The following is a 17,734-nucleotide window of genomic DNA, read 5'->3' as shown; positions in this document are numbered from 1 at the left end:
AAGCTCCTGATTGGTTAACGCGGCCCGTTTTTCCGCCAAAGTTAAAAAAATTGTAACTTGCACGTTTGCCGCGTAAACGCTCAATCCGGTGGATTTGCGTCTACCGCGCCGCACTAAACGCCTCATTCACGCCGCGAGACCTCCAGACACGCATCAACACATCTTCACATTGACTTATCATGGAAATCACTGGCAATTGACGCCTCTATCGCAGCTGGTCTGAACGCAGCACGAGTATCATCTTTCTGAAATTGCCAGCTATTAAATTGTTTTACATGTAGTCTACTGTGATGACAGCTCCATAGTTTTGGTGTAGATGTAGATACCTTGTGACTATGAGGTTCAAAGATTACAGTATCTTTCTATTTACAAGATGAGCTGCTCCAGGTTAATGCAGTTTTTTGTGCATTTTTTTATCTGGTGAAAATGTACTATTTGTTTTTTTTTGTTGCACTTTATAATAAGGGTCTATGAATTATAATTAACTAAATGTATTTTTACCTAAATATGAACTAATGCTGAGTTAAGGCATGTACTTTATAATGTCTAGTCAAAATAGAGGTACAGGTATTATTGTCTCAGTTCTCCATCTCATGCAAAGAGCTTGTGATATTCTAGAAAAGTCTTATTAACCCACAGTGCATTTCTAACATTATGTCATTGTATTGATGTCTGAGGCTGTGCAAACTTCTGCCATCTCTTTTTTACTAAGGATAAAAGGTCCTGATATCTGCCATTAGGTACAAATATGAATAAAATTGGTACTAATATGTACCTTTGGGATACTAATATGTATATTTGAGGTACTAATAAGCTCTCTTTGGTACCAATATGTACCTCTGAGGTATTACTATCAATATGATTTAATTACTTTTTTAACTATTTTGGCAAATTTTCTGACAGTGTATACAGTTAAGCAAGCATCAACAGTATGTGATTAATTATAAATACATTTTCATCATAGGTGATATTCGCTCTGTTCACACACATGCACATTCAGCATTAGAGAACATTTGTCACTCTCAGTATTTGTTAGATCATTTTTATGTGTATTTCCTGCTGCTTAAAACCGCTTTATTTAAGACATTTTCAGTTGCCATGTCCTATTACTGTTCTTTTATTCACCTTATTTATGTAGTCATTTTGTAAAGCTGCACGAGCTTGTTCGGACAGTACAGATGGTCTTAGGCGGACATGGATGTATTTGGGGTAAAAGCTGATGCTCCGCGAGGACACACGCATACTGGTGTGCCTTACCATGTTTAATCCCCTTTAATCAGGGGATTTATTTCCTATCGGAAGAATCACAAAATACGTCACATTTACGCTAAAAACAAACAGCCATTGCTTCATAAGCTTGAATTATGATATGGCTATCCAATCTGTAAAGTCAACTTTGACAAATCTGATAAGCTTTGATGCTTACATGATGCATTTAAAAATTATTTTATAACTGAAATTTATATGAATGCACTTAAATGCTCTGTTAAAGGAACACGACAACTTTTTGGGATTATTTTATAATAAAAATAGTAGCAGTGCTTCGCCTTCTGAGAATATAGGCTAGTTCCCAGTATGTATATGGTTAAAAGATGGCTGTGTCTCATATGACCGTGTTATTTGTACACACTGTGACTATACAAATCACAACATATAAATAGGAAAATGTTGGTGTTATTTTGTCACTACTTGTGAGCAGTTTGCTAGCTGGAGCCATTTACTTCAAGTCTTTGTGCTAAGCTAGGCAAGCGGTGGGCGCGTCAGACTGAGTTACGGGACGCACGGAGATGAAAAGTGTATGTATGCAGTGCACTTATCTAACTCTGGGGTATGCGGTACATAAGCGAAAATCCCAATAGTTGGCGTGTTTCATTAAAAGGATAGTTTAGACACAAATGTAAATTATGCCATCACTTACTCTTGGTAAAAAGAGCATCAACATTTGTTTCAAGTTTTTTTTTGTAAAGAAAAAAGATCTTTACATCTTTTTATGGGATTGTTTTTGCATCTTTAAAGGGGCTATGTGAGGTTTGTTTAAAAAATAAAACACTCAAATGCAGCTGAATCAGTGACTGTGCTGCCATCTACAGACCACTAGATGCACACACATATGAACATTTCTGTTCTATAGGGTATATAATGTGGCATTTCTCTTCAACTGGTGTCACAAAAGCAATAATATTTAAACAGGTTTTCCTTTTTTTTTATACATTTACATTCTGTAAATGTATAAGATATTTTAATTTGAATATGAGATCTAAGTTATGAACGAAAATATGAATAAATGAAAAAGATACAACTGTAAAAGTATATATTTATTAAATATAATTTGAACTGAGATGAAAAACTAAATACATTTGAAAAAATCTAGGTCCCCTGTTGTGTAGTTCACATTTTCTTCACTAGATGGCGATATAGTATAGAAAATCCTCATTTTAAAAATAATTGGATTTTATGAAATTTGTATAACATTAATGTGCATGTGTGTGAAGGGGTATATGCTCAAAGTAATACAGTTGTGTTTAACCCTACAAATACTTAATGAAAAACATGAGAAATATTTATTAAAGTGTAATATACTTTTTCTTCGTCCTCTTATTCTAATTGAAAGCACTACCAATACTAATAAATTCTTTTTTGTTTTTGTTTTTAGGGAGTCTAGGAAAATCGTTTTGCACAGGGGTTCCACAGGTTTGGGCTTCAACATTGTAGGAGGAGAAGATGGAGAGGGGATCTTCATCTCCTTCATCCTGGCAGGAGGGCCTGCAGACCTGTGTGGAGAACTGAGGAAGGGAGACCGCATCGTCTCTGTAAGCCCATCACATTAATTAAGTGTTATTTATGTTCACCTGTATTATATAGCTTCAACTTTTCATTTATTCTATATTGTTTTGCATGTGTCAGGATTTGTCTTTTGGTGATATGTTATTTATACCACACGTGTGGTGCAGGTAAATGGGGTGGACCTTCGCAGTGCGACTCACGAACAGGCGGCCGCAGCACTGAAGAATGCTGGACAGACAGTCACCATTGTGGCTCAGTACAGACCTGAGGGTGAGTGAACAGTTTGCTTTTCAATATTTTAGACAAAAAAGCTGACCAGAAAGACCTTATGATTAGCTTGACAAGAGCAGTTTAATGCTTTTATGCTATACTTTCTATTGAAACAGAAAATTTTGCTGGGCTTATCCCCAGTGTGTAAGTAGCCAATATATTTTTATTGTAGAGAACTTTTTGTAATGCATGTGTCATCGGTTTTGGTTCGTTTTCCCGGAATGTTTTTCCGCTAAATGTGAAACATTAGGAGTACTCTACAGTAGTTTAAAGTTGGCCTCAAAACTAATGCGCATACACAAAAAGCACATTTTTAAATCATTAAAAGTTAATGGCATATTTTTACAGACAACACTTAAGTGTAGTCCCAGACTAAAAAGCATGCTTAAGCTATCTTAACTGAAAACAACTCTTACAATATCTTAAAATATATCAGTGACATTGTTTTGTCTCAAGATGCACACCAGTGATGCTTTTTTCTAAGTCACATATATAAAAGCTACTTAAATGTCCTAATTTAACTAAGGACTAATCCTGGTCTAAACTAAGCCTTGTCTGTGAAAGCAGGCTAATGATTCTGTATGCAATTTATGCAATGGACAAACACTTTAATCCAAAACGACTTACAGTAAATTACAAGATGTCAGTTTTTTCAGTACAGTATGTATATAGCTTGGGAATTTAAAGCTACCATAACACGCGCTGTTTTTGCGTATCTGATGTTAATCTGGAGTACCTATAGAGTAATATTACATCCTTCATATCTCCGAAGAGTCTTATCAGATTATCTAGTTTTATCAGATTTATAAAAGACAGATCTGCTTTACCGAGTCTTTCCGATAACGTACGGAAATATTCGGAAGGAGGAGTTACGAGCTGCGGGAGGAGCGAGTCACGAGTCTTGCAACACTGTATACAATACTGGATAACTTATGATTCACTAAATGCTCGTGTCATTTATATAATATGCAGTTAAGTGTTTATTTCCAACATAACACAGAAGTCTGTCTTAGCGCATGCAACTCATGACCCGGTTAAGACTTTTCAATGAAATCCAGGATCCTCGGTTCTCGCTTTTCCGCTAATAGGCTTTAGGCCCAGCTGCACTACTTCCTGAACTTCAGCCAGCTCCTTGTTTCCTGTCTGCCATTATTGGACAAACTGATTAATCCAGGTGTGGCTGACCTCAGTAGTCACAACAACAATAATCAGACACACCTAGGCCTAGTCCACATGGACAAGGGTATATTTATAACCGGAGTTTTCCCTAAAAAAAAAAATCCCGTCCACACATGCTCGGTTTAAATTAAATATCCATCCTAACGATAAAGCAAAAGCACGCTATCAAGCGCTGTCAAGAGCATGCCACGCCAGCAGGCGGGGATATAACCCGAATCGTGTTCTGCAATATAGTGAGATAACTGAGCATTTATCTGTATACATGTTAGAAGCTCTTGTTAGCACAGTTATTATCAGCAAGATACGTCCGCCATTGCACAGAATCATCAACAAAGCAGTCAGCGGCGCACAATCTTGACGTCGCAAGGCAAAACCCCCGGTTTTACTCTCTACACGACACCACTGTAACCGTGGTTTCTTAAAAAGCTCACCCTGGCCGGGGTTTTCAAATATGCTTGGTTTCATTTCCCTGATACTGCGGTTTCGTGTGGATGAACGGCCGAACCACGTGAAAAAACTCACGGTTATAAAAATACCCGTGTCCATGTGGACTAGGCCCAGATTAATCATTTTGTCCACTAATGGCAGACAGGAAAAAAGGAGCTGGCTGAAGTTCAGGAAGTAGTGCAGCTGGGCATAAAGCCTATTGACGTGTGGGCGTGATTTTCCGGTGGAAGTGCCCATAAAAAGAAATTATACTTATGGCCTACCCCTAAAACGCCAGCTGGACCTGTATTTGAAAAAAAAAACTTTCTGAAACTTAAACCTGACGAAGTGCATTCGGCACAGAAATACTCTGTAACACATCCAACTGCTTTTTTGACACTTTGCCTATGTTTAGCATAAGGAAACAACTCGTAAACTGTGTTAAAAAGTCAGAATGCCATTGAACTGAAAACCTTTGCATGCTGATTCAGTGCTCTACCAATTGAGCTACAGGTACAGGCTTTTGCTTTAAACACCTAAAAGCTGAAAAAATATAATTAGAAACATTAATTTTGAAAAGCAATACAATAGGTAAATGTGTAAATACTTAGATTTGAAAATGAGCAAAATATTTGGAGGTTTACAGGAAAATGGAGGCAAAAACCTCTATTAACATTTTTTCTATAAATTAATTTGAACTACTAGGAGGTTGCCCTACTATTCAGATTATTTATCAGCTTCCTTAAATTATTTACTGTATGTGAACACAGCTCTTATTGGAGAAGACCTTTTAAAAAACACGAACTCGACTTGATTATACAATGTGCACTGAATACTATGAACGTTTACTTGTTCAAAACTGGGCACACCAGAATTCCATTTCATGCATGGCAGGGTGTGTAAATGAATAGAGTTTGAGGTGGTAGCACTTTGGATTCAGTAGAAAGGGGGTAGCGAGTGATCTCGGTAACCTTTCTGAATCCCCTCTTCTAAAGTAAACCTACGTTTGTGACTAAGCAGTGTTTTCTTATGCTACAGTCTGTAAAATTTGGTTTATATGAATGGTGTAAAAGCGGCTTTCTAAACTTGGATAAACGCTAGTGAACTGCATTAACAAGCTTGTTTGAAAGTGTTGAATCCAAATTTGTTAAATACTATAACTGTAACATTGTAACTGGCACTCACAGCGGTACACATGCTAATGATGTACAGAAAAAGACTTTCAGTTCCGACCGAAAATTACGGTGTAAAAAGAGATCAGCAAGGTAGGGCTTACACTTGTGAACTTAATCAAACCAAGTTTAAGTATTAAGTATTTTGCATTAAACACCCATATTACTTCTTATAGTGTCGAAGTAGGGCATCCAACTAAATAATATAGGGCGCACTAGTTTGTTGTTGGATTATACATTTGCTAAATAATACAAACATGCCTTAAAGGATTAGTCCATTTTCGTAAAAAAATCCAGATAATTTACAGTTTTAATGCAGTTTAAAATTGCAGTTTCAAAGGACTCGAAACGATCTCAAACGAGGCATAAGGGTCTTATCTAGCGAAATGATTGACATTTTTGACAAGAAATATAAAAAATAGGCACTTTTAAACCACAACTTTTCGTCTATCTCCGGTCATGTGATGCGCCAGCGTGACCTCACACAAACGTCATCACGTTAAGAGGTCACGGATGACGTATGCGAAACTACACCCCAGTGTTTACAAGTGTGGAGAAAGAGGACCGTTCCGACGTTGTTGTATGTGAAATGATACTAATTAATGTCTTTGTGTCAGTTTATTGTTTAAAATGGTCTGCAACAGGACCAGAGATAGACGACAAGTTGTGGTTTAAAAGTGAATATTTTTTTTTTTTTTGTAAAAAAGACAAATGTTTCGCTAGATAAGACCCTCATGCCTCGTTTGGGGTCGTTTAGAGTCCTTTGAAACTCCATTGAAACTGCAATTTTAAACTGCATTAAAACTACATGTTGGGGTCCATTAAAGTCCATTAAAATGAGAAAAGTCCTGGAATGTTTTCCTCAAAAAACAAAATTTCTTCTCGACTGAACAAAGAAAGACATCAACATTTTGGATGACGGTGGTGAGTAAATTATCTGGATTTTTTTTTAAGAAAATTGACTAATCCTTCAATAAATCATGCAGAGTTAGAACAGGAATGTTCATGATGAATGTAAATAATGTTACACTACAGAAAAAAAGTGTTATTAACCTCCATGCCCCCCCAAAAAAAACAGGCAGGTTTCTCTACTTTCAAATGCTGGGGGCGTGTCCACTGTTTATGCTGAAACTCCACCCACAAGCAGAAAAACTGACATCTCTCTCAACTTTGAAATACTGCTACACCCTGAATGTAAACTCGTGATTGTGTTAGGGGCGGGGCCATGTGTGGTGGCTCCAGTGTGTCATCGAGTTGTTATTTTAGGCCAGCCCAAAAATCCTGAACTTATGGAGAAAAACGATCTAACTCCACAATTCAGTACTACATAGTGTTTATAAACAATTCTCTGAATATACTCAACACAGACTTTCAACAGACTTTTAATTTCGACAGAGACAGAGCGCAACGCATCGTAACTTGAAAACCATGCCCACCGGGGGGATAAACAATCCATCCGTCTCCATTGACTTTGTATTGCGAGAGGCTGCCTCCTTGTCATTTCTGGCTTATAACAAAAACAGAATAATGTCTAAAAGCTGCTGTGTGACAGGGTTTACAGCTAACAAGCTGAAAAACCCAGAAATAAGTTTTTATAGTGTCATGGGCAGCCTCCCGCAATACAAAGTCAATGGAGACGGTTTTGATTGTTTTCCCCCCGATGGGCGTGGTTTTCAAATTAGCATAACTGCACTCTGTCTCTATGCCATCATATAATTCTCAGTCAAATGTAAGTTAGCATTAGCTGGGTTTTTTGTGTTGTTGTGGTCGTGACTCAGAGCAGCCTGGCCTCTCCACCCCAGGGTTGGTGTCCAGCCTAGCCTTCGTTCCTTCAGTTCAGCCTGGCTGGCTGTGGTGTTTATTAGAATACCAGTGGGGTGGAGGTAACCCTCCTGGAGCATTGGCTGAAGATAGTAAGAGTGGGCCTAAATTAAGCTACTGAACAGGTCTGTGTGTATGCAAGCTACTTTCACACTCCTAGCGAGAATATGAATGTTTATGTAGCTTGTGCTCTGTTTGGTGAAAGCTGTCATCCTAGCATGGCTCCTGAGCCTCGCTTCCTGTTTCTGTCACGTTCTTACATTCACAGCCAGGAACGAGCAGCTCTGCCCTTCAGCTTGGCTTTCGAAAGCACAACGGTCTACAATCCCAGGTTGTAGTGCAATTTTTTATTTGAGCAGTTCAGCTTCTCAACTGCTTTACAGTATGTTATTATTTTTTGTAAGCAATTAGACTTTTCCCTTTTAGCAATCATAGTTAGCATGGATAAGCATTTTTTGCATCGAGCTGTTTTCCGACCTGCCTTGTATTTCTTAACATTTACATTACTTTATGCATTTGGCAGAAGGTTTTTTGTCCAAAGGGACTTACAGTACATTACAAGAATGACATTTTATTATCAGTATCTTGGTTTTTTAGCAATGAAATAGGTGCTCTTTAAATCACTACACTACACTGTCACTTTATCACCTTAAAGAGACATTCCACTTTTTTGAAAATATGCTCATTTTTCAGCTCCCCTAGAATTGATACCGTTTTGGAATCCATTCAGCGGATCTCCGGGTCTGGCGCTAGCACTTTTAGCATAGCTTAGCACAATCCATTGAATCTGATTAGACCATTAGCATCACGCTCAAAAATAACCAAAGAGTTTCGATATTTTTCCTAACTTGACTCTTCTGTAGTTGCGTCGTGTACTAAGACTGACAGAAAATTTAAAGTTGTGATTTTCTATGCAGATATGGTTAGGACTATACTCTCATTCTGGCGTAATAATCATTTTATTTTTGCTGATGTTACATGGCTGCAGCAGGCGTAGTGATATAACGCACTGCCCGAAAATAGTCTCCTGCCATTGAAAGTAACCAAGGGGACTAGTCGCCAAGTTGGCAACACTGGTTCTCTACCACCGGATTGTGTGTCGGTGGTGAGGTAAAAGGGGCGCTGGCAGTGGACCAAACCACTGTGAGGCAAGGTAGGGGGGAAACAAAATGTTTAAAATGTTTTTGTTGTTGCTCCGTTTGCATTTGTATTGTTTTACTTCTTACACAACTATTTTAAGTATTATAAATCATTAAATTATTTTCAATACACATATTTAAATGATATTTTAGGGGGATATTTTCAAAAAAGTGGAGTGTCCCTTTAACAATACTGTCAGTTCATCTTAATGTGCTAAACTTAAATTCCAAATAGTTATATTGCAAATGGGTGCTCTTATATTGACCTTTACATTTACTTTTTTTTTGCATTTTTCAAATTTGTTCTTTACTGTACACTATGTGGTCCTGTTAATTGATGTTTATTACCCTTGTACCCCATATTCTTGTGAGGAAAAAACAAAAATGTGTTTGCACTCAGGTACATATGACAGTAAAGATCTTGATTCATAAATGTAGTAATAGTACCTAACTCTATATTTAAACTGAACGCACCTCTGAGACCCAGAGCCTTGCAACCTGACAACTGCTCTGTAACATAAGATGATCATGACAGGCGGTGTGAAATTTCGTTTGGTGCACATGAGTGAAAGGTGAAATGAACAATGTGATGAGGAGGTGACAGACGATTCGGGTGCATCTCACAAAACTTGGCATATGGCGAATTAAAACTTTAGTGCTGCCATGCAGTAGTCAAGGTACCCTTTAACACAGCAAAAGAGAACAACGTTATTTTGTTTATTTCAAAAACACATTATTTTCCACATACTGTACATTTATGTATCTCCAGATTTCACTCTCTTTCTAAAATGCATGGATTTGAAAAGTGCTGTGTCCCTGATAGGCCAGCTAATCTTTTTTTTACGTTGGAGACGATAACTTGCATCATTGTTTTCTTTGGTGTATGTACCTTTTTGAATATCATGTACTAATGTACTAATACACACTTACACACCAAAGGAAAACGTGAATCGGACAATAGGTACTCTTTAAAGGTTATAATGGTCTATCTATATAGAGTATTCTAAAATCTATTTATATATTATATATGAGGCTAAAAGTCTTTCTATTCTAGTACATTGATCAACAAAAACCTGCATTGATGCATTTTTGAGATTATTAAAGCATAATGACTTATTATTAAACATAATGTGTATTAGATGCACATAGCAGCATGCAGGCATTATTTCATCGATCAGACACAATTTCTGCTTTATACTTAAAAAAAAAAAAGGTATTTCTAAGTATTTCTTGTTTTCCATGATAATAATGGGGAACACTTTTACATCCAATGTTAATTATTCCATGCATGTATAAATTCCTCTTTTTTTTCCCCATGATCTCAGACGCCTCATAACCTTATTCCGCTCATGATTCAGTTGTCCACAGGTGCAAGCCAAGCGCAGGTAGCTTATCATGGACACGGTTGGCTGAGCTTAGCTCTATCTCCCTATGCTCTTCATATGCAGTGCATGACAACGTGAGTAACGTAGATAATAAACCATCAGGGAATATAGATGCACCACTAACATTGACCAATGTTTGTTAAAAAACTGCTGAGGAATGAGCTGTCAACAAGTGCTTGTCGTGCGGTTTAAGGGGCAGATTTACTAACAGCTTGTTTTGCCATCATTTTGGCGTTAAATAACGACTGTCAGGATTAACTAAAGATGCTAAAGTGGATAATTAGTGCTGAAAAGGTGTGGTCTAGTTCTTTTTGCGACTTTATTGAATATGCATTTCTAGGAGTTTCCCTTTCAGACGCAAAATTGATGGGAGGAGATTATTTAAATAATTAACGCAACGCAATGTTGGCACGTGTGATATAATTGGTATTCGCGCCGTATTTTTTAGAAGGATCTCTCGACAGAAATGCAAAATAATATGCAAAACTATATTATCAGGGGTGTATAAAGACCTTTCATAATGAACCATTATTTGTTTATTACCTAAGAATGAGACGTTTTTATCTACATACACCGAGGGTCCCGTTACATGGAAGTCGCCATTTTGTGCCACCATGTTTCTACAAAACCCCTTAATGGACAAACTTTTTTACTATGTTGTCTTCTCGATGACATGTGTGTCCGGTGGCAGCTACCGTAGCTTCTATATATGTTTCAAAAGCGAGAGGTGAGCAGTGGACTGAGCCGTTGGTTGCAATACGCAACCTCACCACTAGATGTCACTAAAATTTACACACTGCACCTTTAACGTCGAAAAACGTTTTTTTTTTTCAGTCTACTATGGCTTTGTTAGCCAGGCTGTCTGTGTTGCTGAGCTCAAGGGCATTAAGCGTTATATTACTCATCAGCTATGCTTATTTGTGACTATATTTGAACTAATTTGCGCTGCTCTTAGTAGATTGCGTTGGTCATTATGGAAATCAGCTGTTGCGCCTGTGTTATTTAGTTGCGCATTTTTAGTAAATAACCCACAGATATTACCACTCCCATCTTTTGGAATTGCACTCTTGTGCTAATTTGCCTGGCCCTAAGGGTTTAACATTTCGGGATTTAACAACTGGGATTTCTGAGGCTGGAGAAAATGTGATTGCTGCTAAAATACAAGCACTGCTTGTAACAACAGGTGTAAATGGGTGCCAATCATACTCGCAGTGGTGCTTATTTTAATTCCATGGGTTTGGACCATAGACTGTAAAAAAAGATGGACGACGCCCATTTGCTCTCTTCCATTGGTGAAAAGTGAAGCCGTCAGTGTCCCGATACGGCGCCGACATCTTAGGTCTTGAGTCTGCGCAGAAGCCATTTTGGGACCAGTCCTGCGCAGTAGTGAGCAGGAAGTAAAGCTGGGAAAGCAAGGCTCCGCCCTCGCTCTCGCAGAATGCGCATATCACAGCTGTCAATCATGACGTGACACCACCGTTTTTATAGCATTAAATAACTAATTAAAAACAAACTTATTTTAAAAACTAAAACTTGAATTTACATTAGCGAGATAAAAACTACAGTAAATGACAGACACCAGCTTCGGAAAAAAGATAATTGAAATGTAATTAAATTGTTTACTTGGTCTCAAGTCCCATTGAATAACATGGGGAGGCGGGGTTTATGACCTATACTGGGACCAGTCACTGGGGGGTCATCGAGACGCTTTGGCTTCACTTTTCAGGGCTTGTGGGGCATGCTTGGTTTGGACCAAGAAATTAAACCAATTGTTAAAGCACCCTTTATTAGTCATTGGGGAACTGCTATTGTCACACAGACCTGGCAACCCTGCTTCATTGTGCCAGTGCTGCGTAGTGTTTTCATTACATCAGTATCTAGAGGTTGTTTAGATATTTAACCGAGGAACAGATGTTGTGGTGTAATTATTAAACTGCTATGTAGTGTAGAGTCTCCATCTTGCAGCATAAAGAACAAATGCCATTCAATGAATGCCGATGGTGTTGTTTGGGTTGGAAATGAAACCCCTCAGGGCTAGGCAGCTCTGATCAGAGGGATTAACTGGCACTGTGGATCTGTGCTGGGGCTTAAAGACATCTATGCCTATTTTACAGCTGGGCTATGCATATACTCCTGCTTAAATCACATGCCCTCCAGTTATTTACAGCATTGAAGAGAAATGCACGAATTTTAACGTTTAGGTCTGTTAATTTAATTACATTTCTGTAGTGCTTTTCACAATGTGGAGCTTTACTCTAAACCAAATCGAATGAGGCATCATATTAAGACATCATAGAATCCTGATGTGACGGTTTTCCAAAAATGCTAAATTTAGCTGCTTCCTAAATTATTCTGGTTTTGGCCAAATTCCAAGGAAGTAATGCATTTTCTTTGGCAGTGAAGGCAGTCCCAGAATTGTGCAAAGTTAAATTGAAAAAGCAACATATAGCTTTAATTACAGATAATTCGTAACCGGCAGGTTGTTATTGCAGAACAAAACCAACAAGGTGATCGGGACCCTAACACGAAGCTGAAGGAATTTTTTATTTATCTCATGCATGTTAATAATTATTGACTCGTAGGCTGTGTTTCTGATAGTTTTGAACAAACCTAGAAATGTCACCATTGGCCAATCAGAATCAAGCATTCCCAAGCACAGTGAAAGAGTAATGAAGTTATGCTTAGACTGCATGTTTATGCCCCAGCAGTGCTGAGGTTTTAAAGTGCTCATGTCAGAACGAGTTAAGCTTTCTTTAATACTCAAAGGAGATGACTAAAGTATTAGTCAATATTATGTATGAACCAGAAAGTGCTTTAGCTGTGTGCATTAGGACCGCATGCTGACTATGACGACAGACTGAGGCAGATTTACGAAAGCTAAATCCCCTCTCGTACATCGTTGAAATTTATGTATTCATACAATCGTGGCTGTGGTGCACAAATTTTATGACACTTCGTTTGTTTTGTTTCTTCTGTTTGCGACACACTATTGAAGTAAAAGTTATTTGTGGCAAAACCATACGAAAGTCAAGGTGTTTCATGAGTTCATGACTATTTTACAGATACTGTACCTTTAAGGCAATTAGGAGTTTAGCGTTGAAATTAAAGATCACCTTTACTTTTCCGAAACAAAAATAATGAAGAAATATTTTTATAAATCATTAGTCATGCTTAAATAGTTGCATATTTTAAACCTAAATAAAAATCACACATCTTCTCAGGTTATTCACTGGTCCCTCATCACCTTGCATTTTCTAAAAGTATCCCCCAAGCTGTGTCATTTGAGTACTGCTATAAAGGATTAGTAGCCTTTGTCCAAGCAGCTCAAATGTAATTTTGTTACTTACCAACCTTCCCCCTTCTCATTTTTCAGAGCAGCTCAAATTAAATAAATGTGTTAAATGTTACTGCAGTCTGACCCCAGCAGTTACATAAAATACATTCCTGTTTATTGATTTAGCATTGTGCCATAATGTCATTTCTAAATATAAAAATCTATTACTTATTCAATTTTAATTATTGAAAACGTGACTGAAATGTACTAATCCATTTCTATAGCTCTCTCTCTTTGAGGCTTCCAAAAGACCCTTAATTGTTCTGTTGTTTGACACAGAATTGATGACGATAACAGTCTGAATTCTTCATAATAGAAAAAGGCTTTTACTGTTGTACGGCGGCACATGCATCATTACTCTCATTAAACTATTCTGCATTCAAAATCCATTGTAATCTTTAGGGGAAATAGCATTTTGCTTTTTGTCGTTTTATCCGCATGATCTACTTTTAGCAGCAAGCCATCTCTGTTCATGCGGATGCTCACCAGTTTGTTATGGATGGCTTCATGTTTCAGCAATCTAATTATAGTTATTTTATCTGTTGTTTATCACCAGGGACTTGACCACATCCATTATACCTCCATATTTATCAATCAAGGAAAGATGGGATTACCTTATAGATTTTTTTTCTGCAGTTAATGTTGTACATCCATATTTTCTCGTCAGTATGCCAGATGTTTTACACAGTTCTACCCTGATTTTGGGGGTGAAATCTACAGAATGGTTTTACTAATTAAATTAAATATTTAAAGGGGCCATGGCACAAGACTTTTTTAAGATGTCAAATAAATCTTTGGTGTCCCCAGAGCACATATGTGAAGTTTTAGCTCAAAGTACCATATAAATAATTGATTATAGCATGTTAAAATTGCCACTTTGTAGGTGTGTGCAAAAATGTGCCGTTTTGGGTGTGTCCTTTAAAAAGCAAATGAGCTGATGAAATTCGAACACTGATCACAATGATGGTGCAATTAAAACTCGGTTGTGCTTTTCTCTGCACTAAATGGCAGTGCTGTGGTTGGATATTGCAGATTAAGGGGTGGTGGTATTATTATAATAAGAGCTCCTTATGACATCATAAGGAGAGCCAAATTCATGTGCTTGTAGAGAATGTTTTACCAAAAATAAGTTACTGGGTTGATCTTTTTCACATTTGCTACGTTGATAGAAGCACTGGGGCCCCAATCATAGCACTTAAACATGGAAAAAGTCAGATTTTCATGCCATGGCCCCTTTAAATAACAACAGTTAATAAGTAAGTAAGTACTGTAAGGCCATAGATATAGCCATAGATAAATAAATAATATTGCACTTTGTAATTTTTTTGAATATTGTTAATATTTGAAACTCAGACATTGCTATGTCTTTTTAAACTACATTGGACTTGCTATATATATCAGTGGTCTCCAACATGGTGCCCATGGGCACCAGGTTGCCCACACAGAGTCTGTGAGTTGCCCGCCAATGCACATTCTATTAATAGCCTCCATTTTAATATTTATTTATGACATATTTTATATTAACTTGGCTTATTTTATGCATGAGACAAAACATATCAAGTTAAATAAAATTAAAATCAACACACTGCAAAAAATGATTTTCAAGAAAAAAAATCTTAGTATTTTTCTCTTGTTTTCAGTAAAAATATCTACAAATTCTTAAATTAAGATGCTTTTTCTTGATGAAAGAACGACCCAAGAAGTTTTTAGACCAAAAATATCAAATTTTGTGCATAAAACAAGCAAAAAAAATTTGCCAGTGGGGTAAGAAAAAAAAATCTTGAACATTTTTCTTAAACACTAAATTTGCTTTCCCATTGGCAAATTTTTAGCTTGTTTTATGCACAAAATCATTAAATTTGATATTTTTTAATCTCTTTTTACTGAAAACAATACAAAAATACTTTTTTTTCCTGAAAATCATTTTTTGCAGTGCATGTAAAAAAAGTTTCACATAGACTATATAAAAAAGTAACCGTCCAGATAGTTTTATTCATTGTGGTAGCCCTTGCTCACAAAAGGTGTAGACCCCTGCTATATACTGTAGTTATGAAGTAGTAAAAAAAAATATGTTTAAGAGAAAAATCTGTGGGCATGGACCTAATGCTTCCATTTTTTTGTCTTCTTGCAGAAACTTATAGTTTAAAAAAAATATTTTTCTCACCACACTTATATTTTTACAGACTTCATGTATGCATTTTTTGTGTTTGTACTTTGAGCTGCCTAAATCCTTTTCCTAAATAAATCCTGTGGATTACAGTCACATTCAGCCACCTGTGCATACAGTCCTGTACCCCAGACAAATCTGCATAAAAGAGCTCAATTATTTTACAACACCTCGGTTCTATATATATACGCACACACCTCAGTGCTCCTGTGGTTTTTAAGTATAAGTTCATTCTCTTCATATCTGCCTACATTGTTTTGATAAAAACAAAGCACAGGTTTTGTGCACCACAAGCCAACTTGGGAGAGGTCTGTGACTTCACCAGGGAGGCGAGAGAGAGACAGAAAGAGAAGTGAGCGAGCAAGCGCTGTTTGGTCCATTAGCATCTGTTGTGTCGCTGTGCTGTAGGTGATCAGATAGAGCTCTGCATGGTTGCTTCCCGCTAAGGCAGGTTACACACATACGCACAGAATCGCACGCGTGGAGAGCAGCTGTGTGTTATTTGGGAGCTGTCCTTCAGCACCACAACATAATTAAACTCCAACATGGAGAAATAAAGGCAGAAAGGGGAAAAGGCGCTCGGCAAACATTCATCTTCTCTTTAGACTTCTAGCCGGCTCTGAGGAAAGAGTCTGTGAGTATGCCGGTTTACTCAATTTAATGCCAATTTGTAGCAAGTGTTTTTTCTTGTTTGCTTGAGATGGTATTTGAAAGTTTTTTGAAAGACGCTTTTGAATAGATTGTTTAAAATTTGTTTTATGATTATATTTTCATCTAATAACTACTTGAATTACATTACAATGTTGTTTTTGAATTACATTTACATTTAGGCATTGAATTGAACAATGAACTATGAAGTTTAAAGGGGTTTTGCTCTGCTGATTCTAATGTGTCAAGAACGTGCATTTTTAAGATTATAATGTTAGCATACCACTTGTATCCTATAGCTTGAAGGTCTTTGTTGGATTCACTTAGGTCAAAAGACTAGTAGTGGAAAGAGTAGAAACACAAAGTGGGTTAAGCCACTGAATAATTCATGAACATTTTTAATGTTTTTGTCTAGCGTGAGCAAACTCTCCTCACGCGGAGTCCTGGGAATGGATGATGAACTTACGTGATCCACCGTATTAAATATGGCTTGACACATTATGGGTTGCACAGCTGTGCATAATGTTGATGCATTTGCCTGCTGTTTAATGTGTGTGCATCAGTGTGTCACTCCCGTACCTAGCAGACCTCGATCAGAGGTCTCATAAACTGATGATCTACCATTCACACCTCTCGCTCGCTCTCTCTCTTTCTCGCTCGCTCTCTCGCTCGCTCTTTCTCTCTCCCGTCTCTCCCTCTTCCCCACACAGACAAAAAATATAATTTTAGTCTGCTTCATTAGCATGACAAAAACTGTAAATATATAGTTTTTAAAGTGATTTCTGCATATGAAGAGTTTCGTTGCAAAACGAGATTAATCCATTTTTTAAATTTTTGACAAAACATGTTTATTATTATGTTATCATGTTATTATTTTGTTTTATGGTGCTACTTAGCTGTATTTTTTAAGTTATGAAGGTTTAAATCAAAACAAACCAACTGCAGTTGCATTGAAATTAATTGGAATGCACAACCAAAAAACGAGATTTCTGAACAATTAAAAAAAAGGTGGTTGTCTCGTTTTGCAACGAAACTCTTCATATATTAAATTAGCTATCTGTAAAACAACAATACTGCCTCATAAATCAATACAAATTTAAATAGAATGATCTAATGAATCTGTTGCCCCTAATAAAATGTGTATATGTAATATGTGACCATGGACTACAAAATTAGTCTTAAATAAAATAAATTATTATTTTTAATTTATGCCAAATCTCATTAGGATATTATGTAAAGATTCATGGAGATCTTTTGTAAATTTCTTACTGTAAATATATCAAAACTTTTATTTTTGTGGGTGGATGCAGTGCTAAGAATTTGATTTTGACAACTTAAAAGCGATATTTTTCCATATGATTAAGATCAGAATTTCAAATAGTTGTATTTTGACCAAACATTGCCCTATC

General features: G+C 36.9%; 1 protein-coding gene across 22 annotated transcripts in view; it reads left to right on the top strand.

Annotated features, from left to right (window-relative positions):
* dlg1a (discs large MAGUK scaffold protein 1a) overlaps positions 1–17,734 on the top strand; it is a 181,635-nt gene that overhangs the window by 142,375 nt on the left and 21,526 nt on the right. For 21 of the 22 annotated variants that reach the window (XM_073870188.1, XM_073870187.1, XM_073870192.1 and 18 more), the window contains 2 exons: positions 2,658–2,810; positions 2,952–3,054. In XM_073870188.1, coding sequence (XP_073726289.1) covers positions 2,658–2,810; positions 2,952–3,054 — 256 coding nt within the window. Of the gene's footprint in view, positions 1–2,657; positions 2,811–2,951; positions 3,055–16,061; positions 16,312–17,734 lie in introns of those variants that run through there. The other variant, XM_055212807.2, reaches the window with a different exon arrangement.

Source organism: Misgurnus anguillicaudatus, chromosome 8 (genome assembly GCF_027580225.2).
Source record: "Misgurnus anguillicaudatus chromosome 8, ASM2758022v2, whole genome shotgun sequence".
NCBI lineage: Eukaryota > Metazoa > Chordata > Actinopteri > Cypriniformes > Cobitidae > Misgurnus > Misgurnus anguillicaudatus.
The sequence above is the reverse complement of the archived record's forward strand: the minus strand, read 5'-3'. Positions and strand labels throughout refer to the sequence as shown.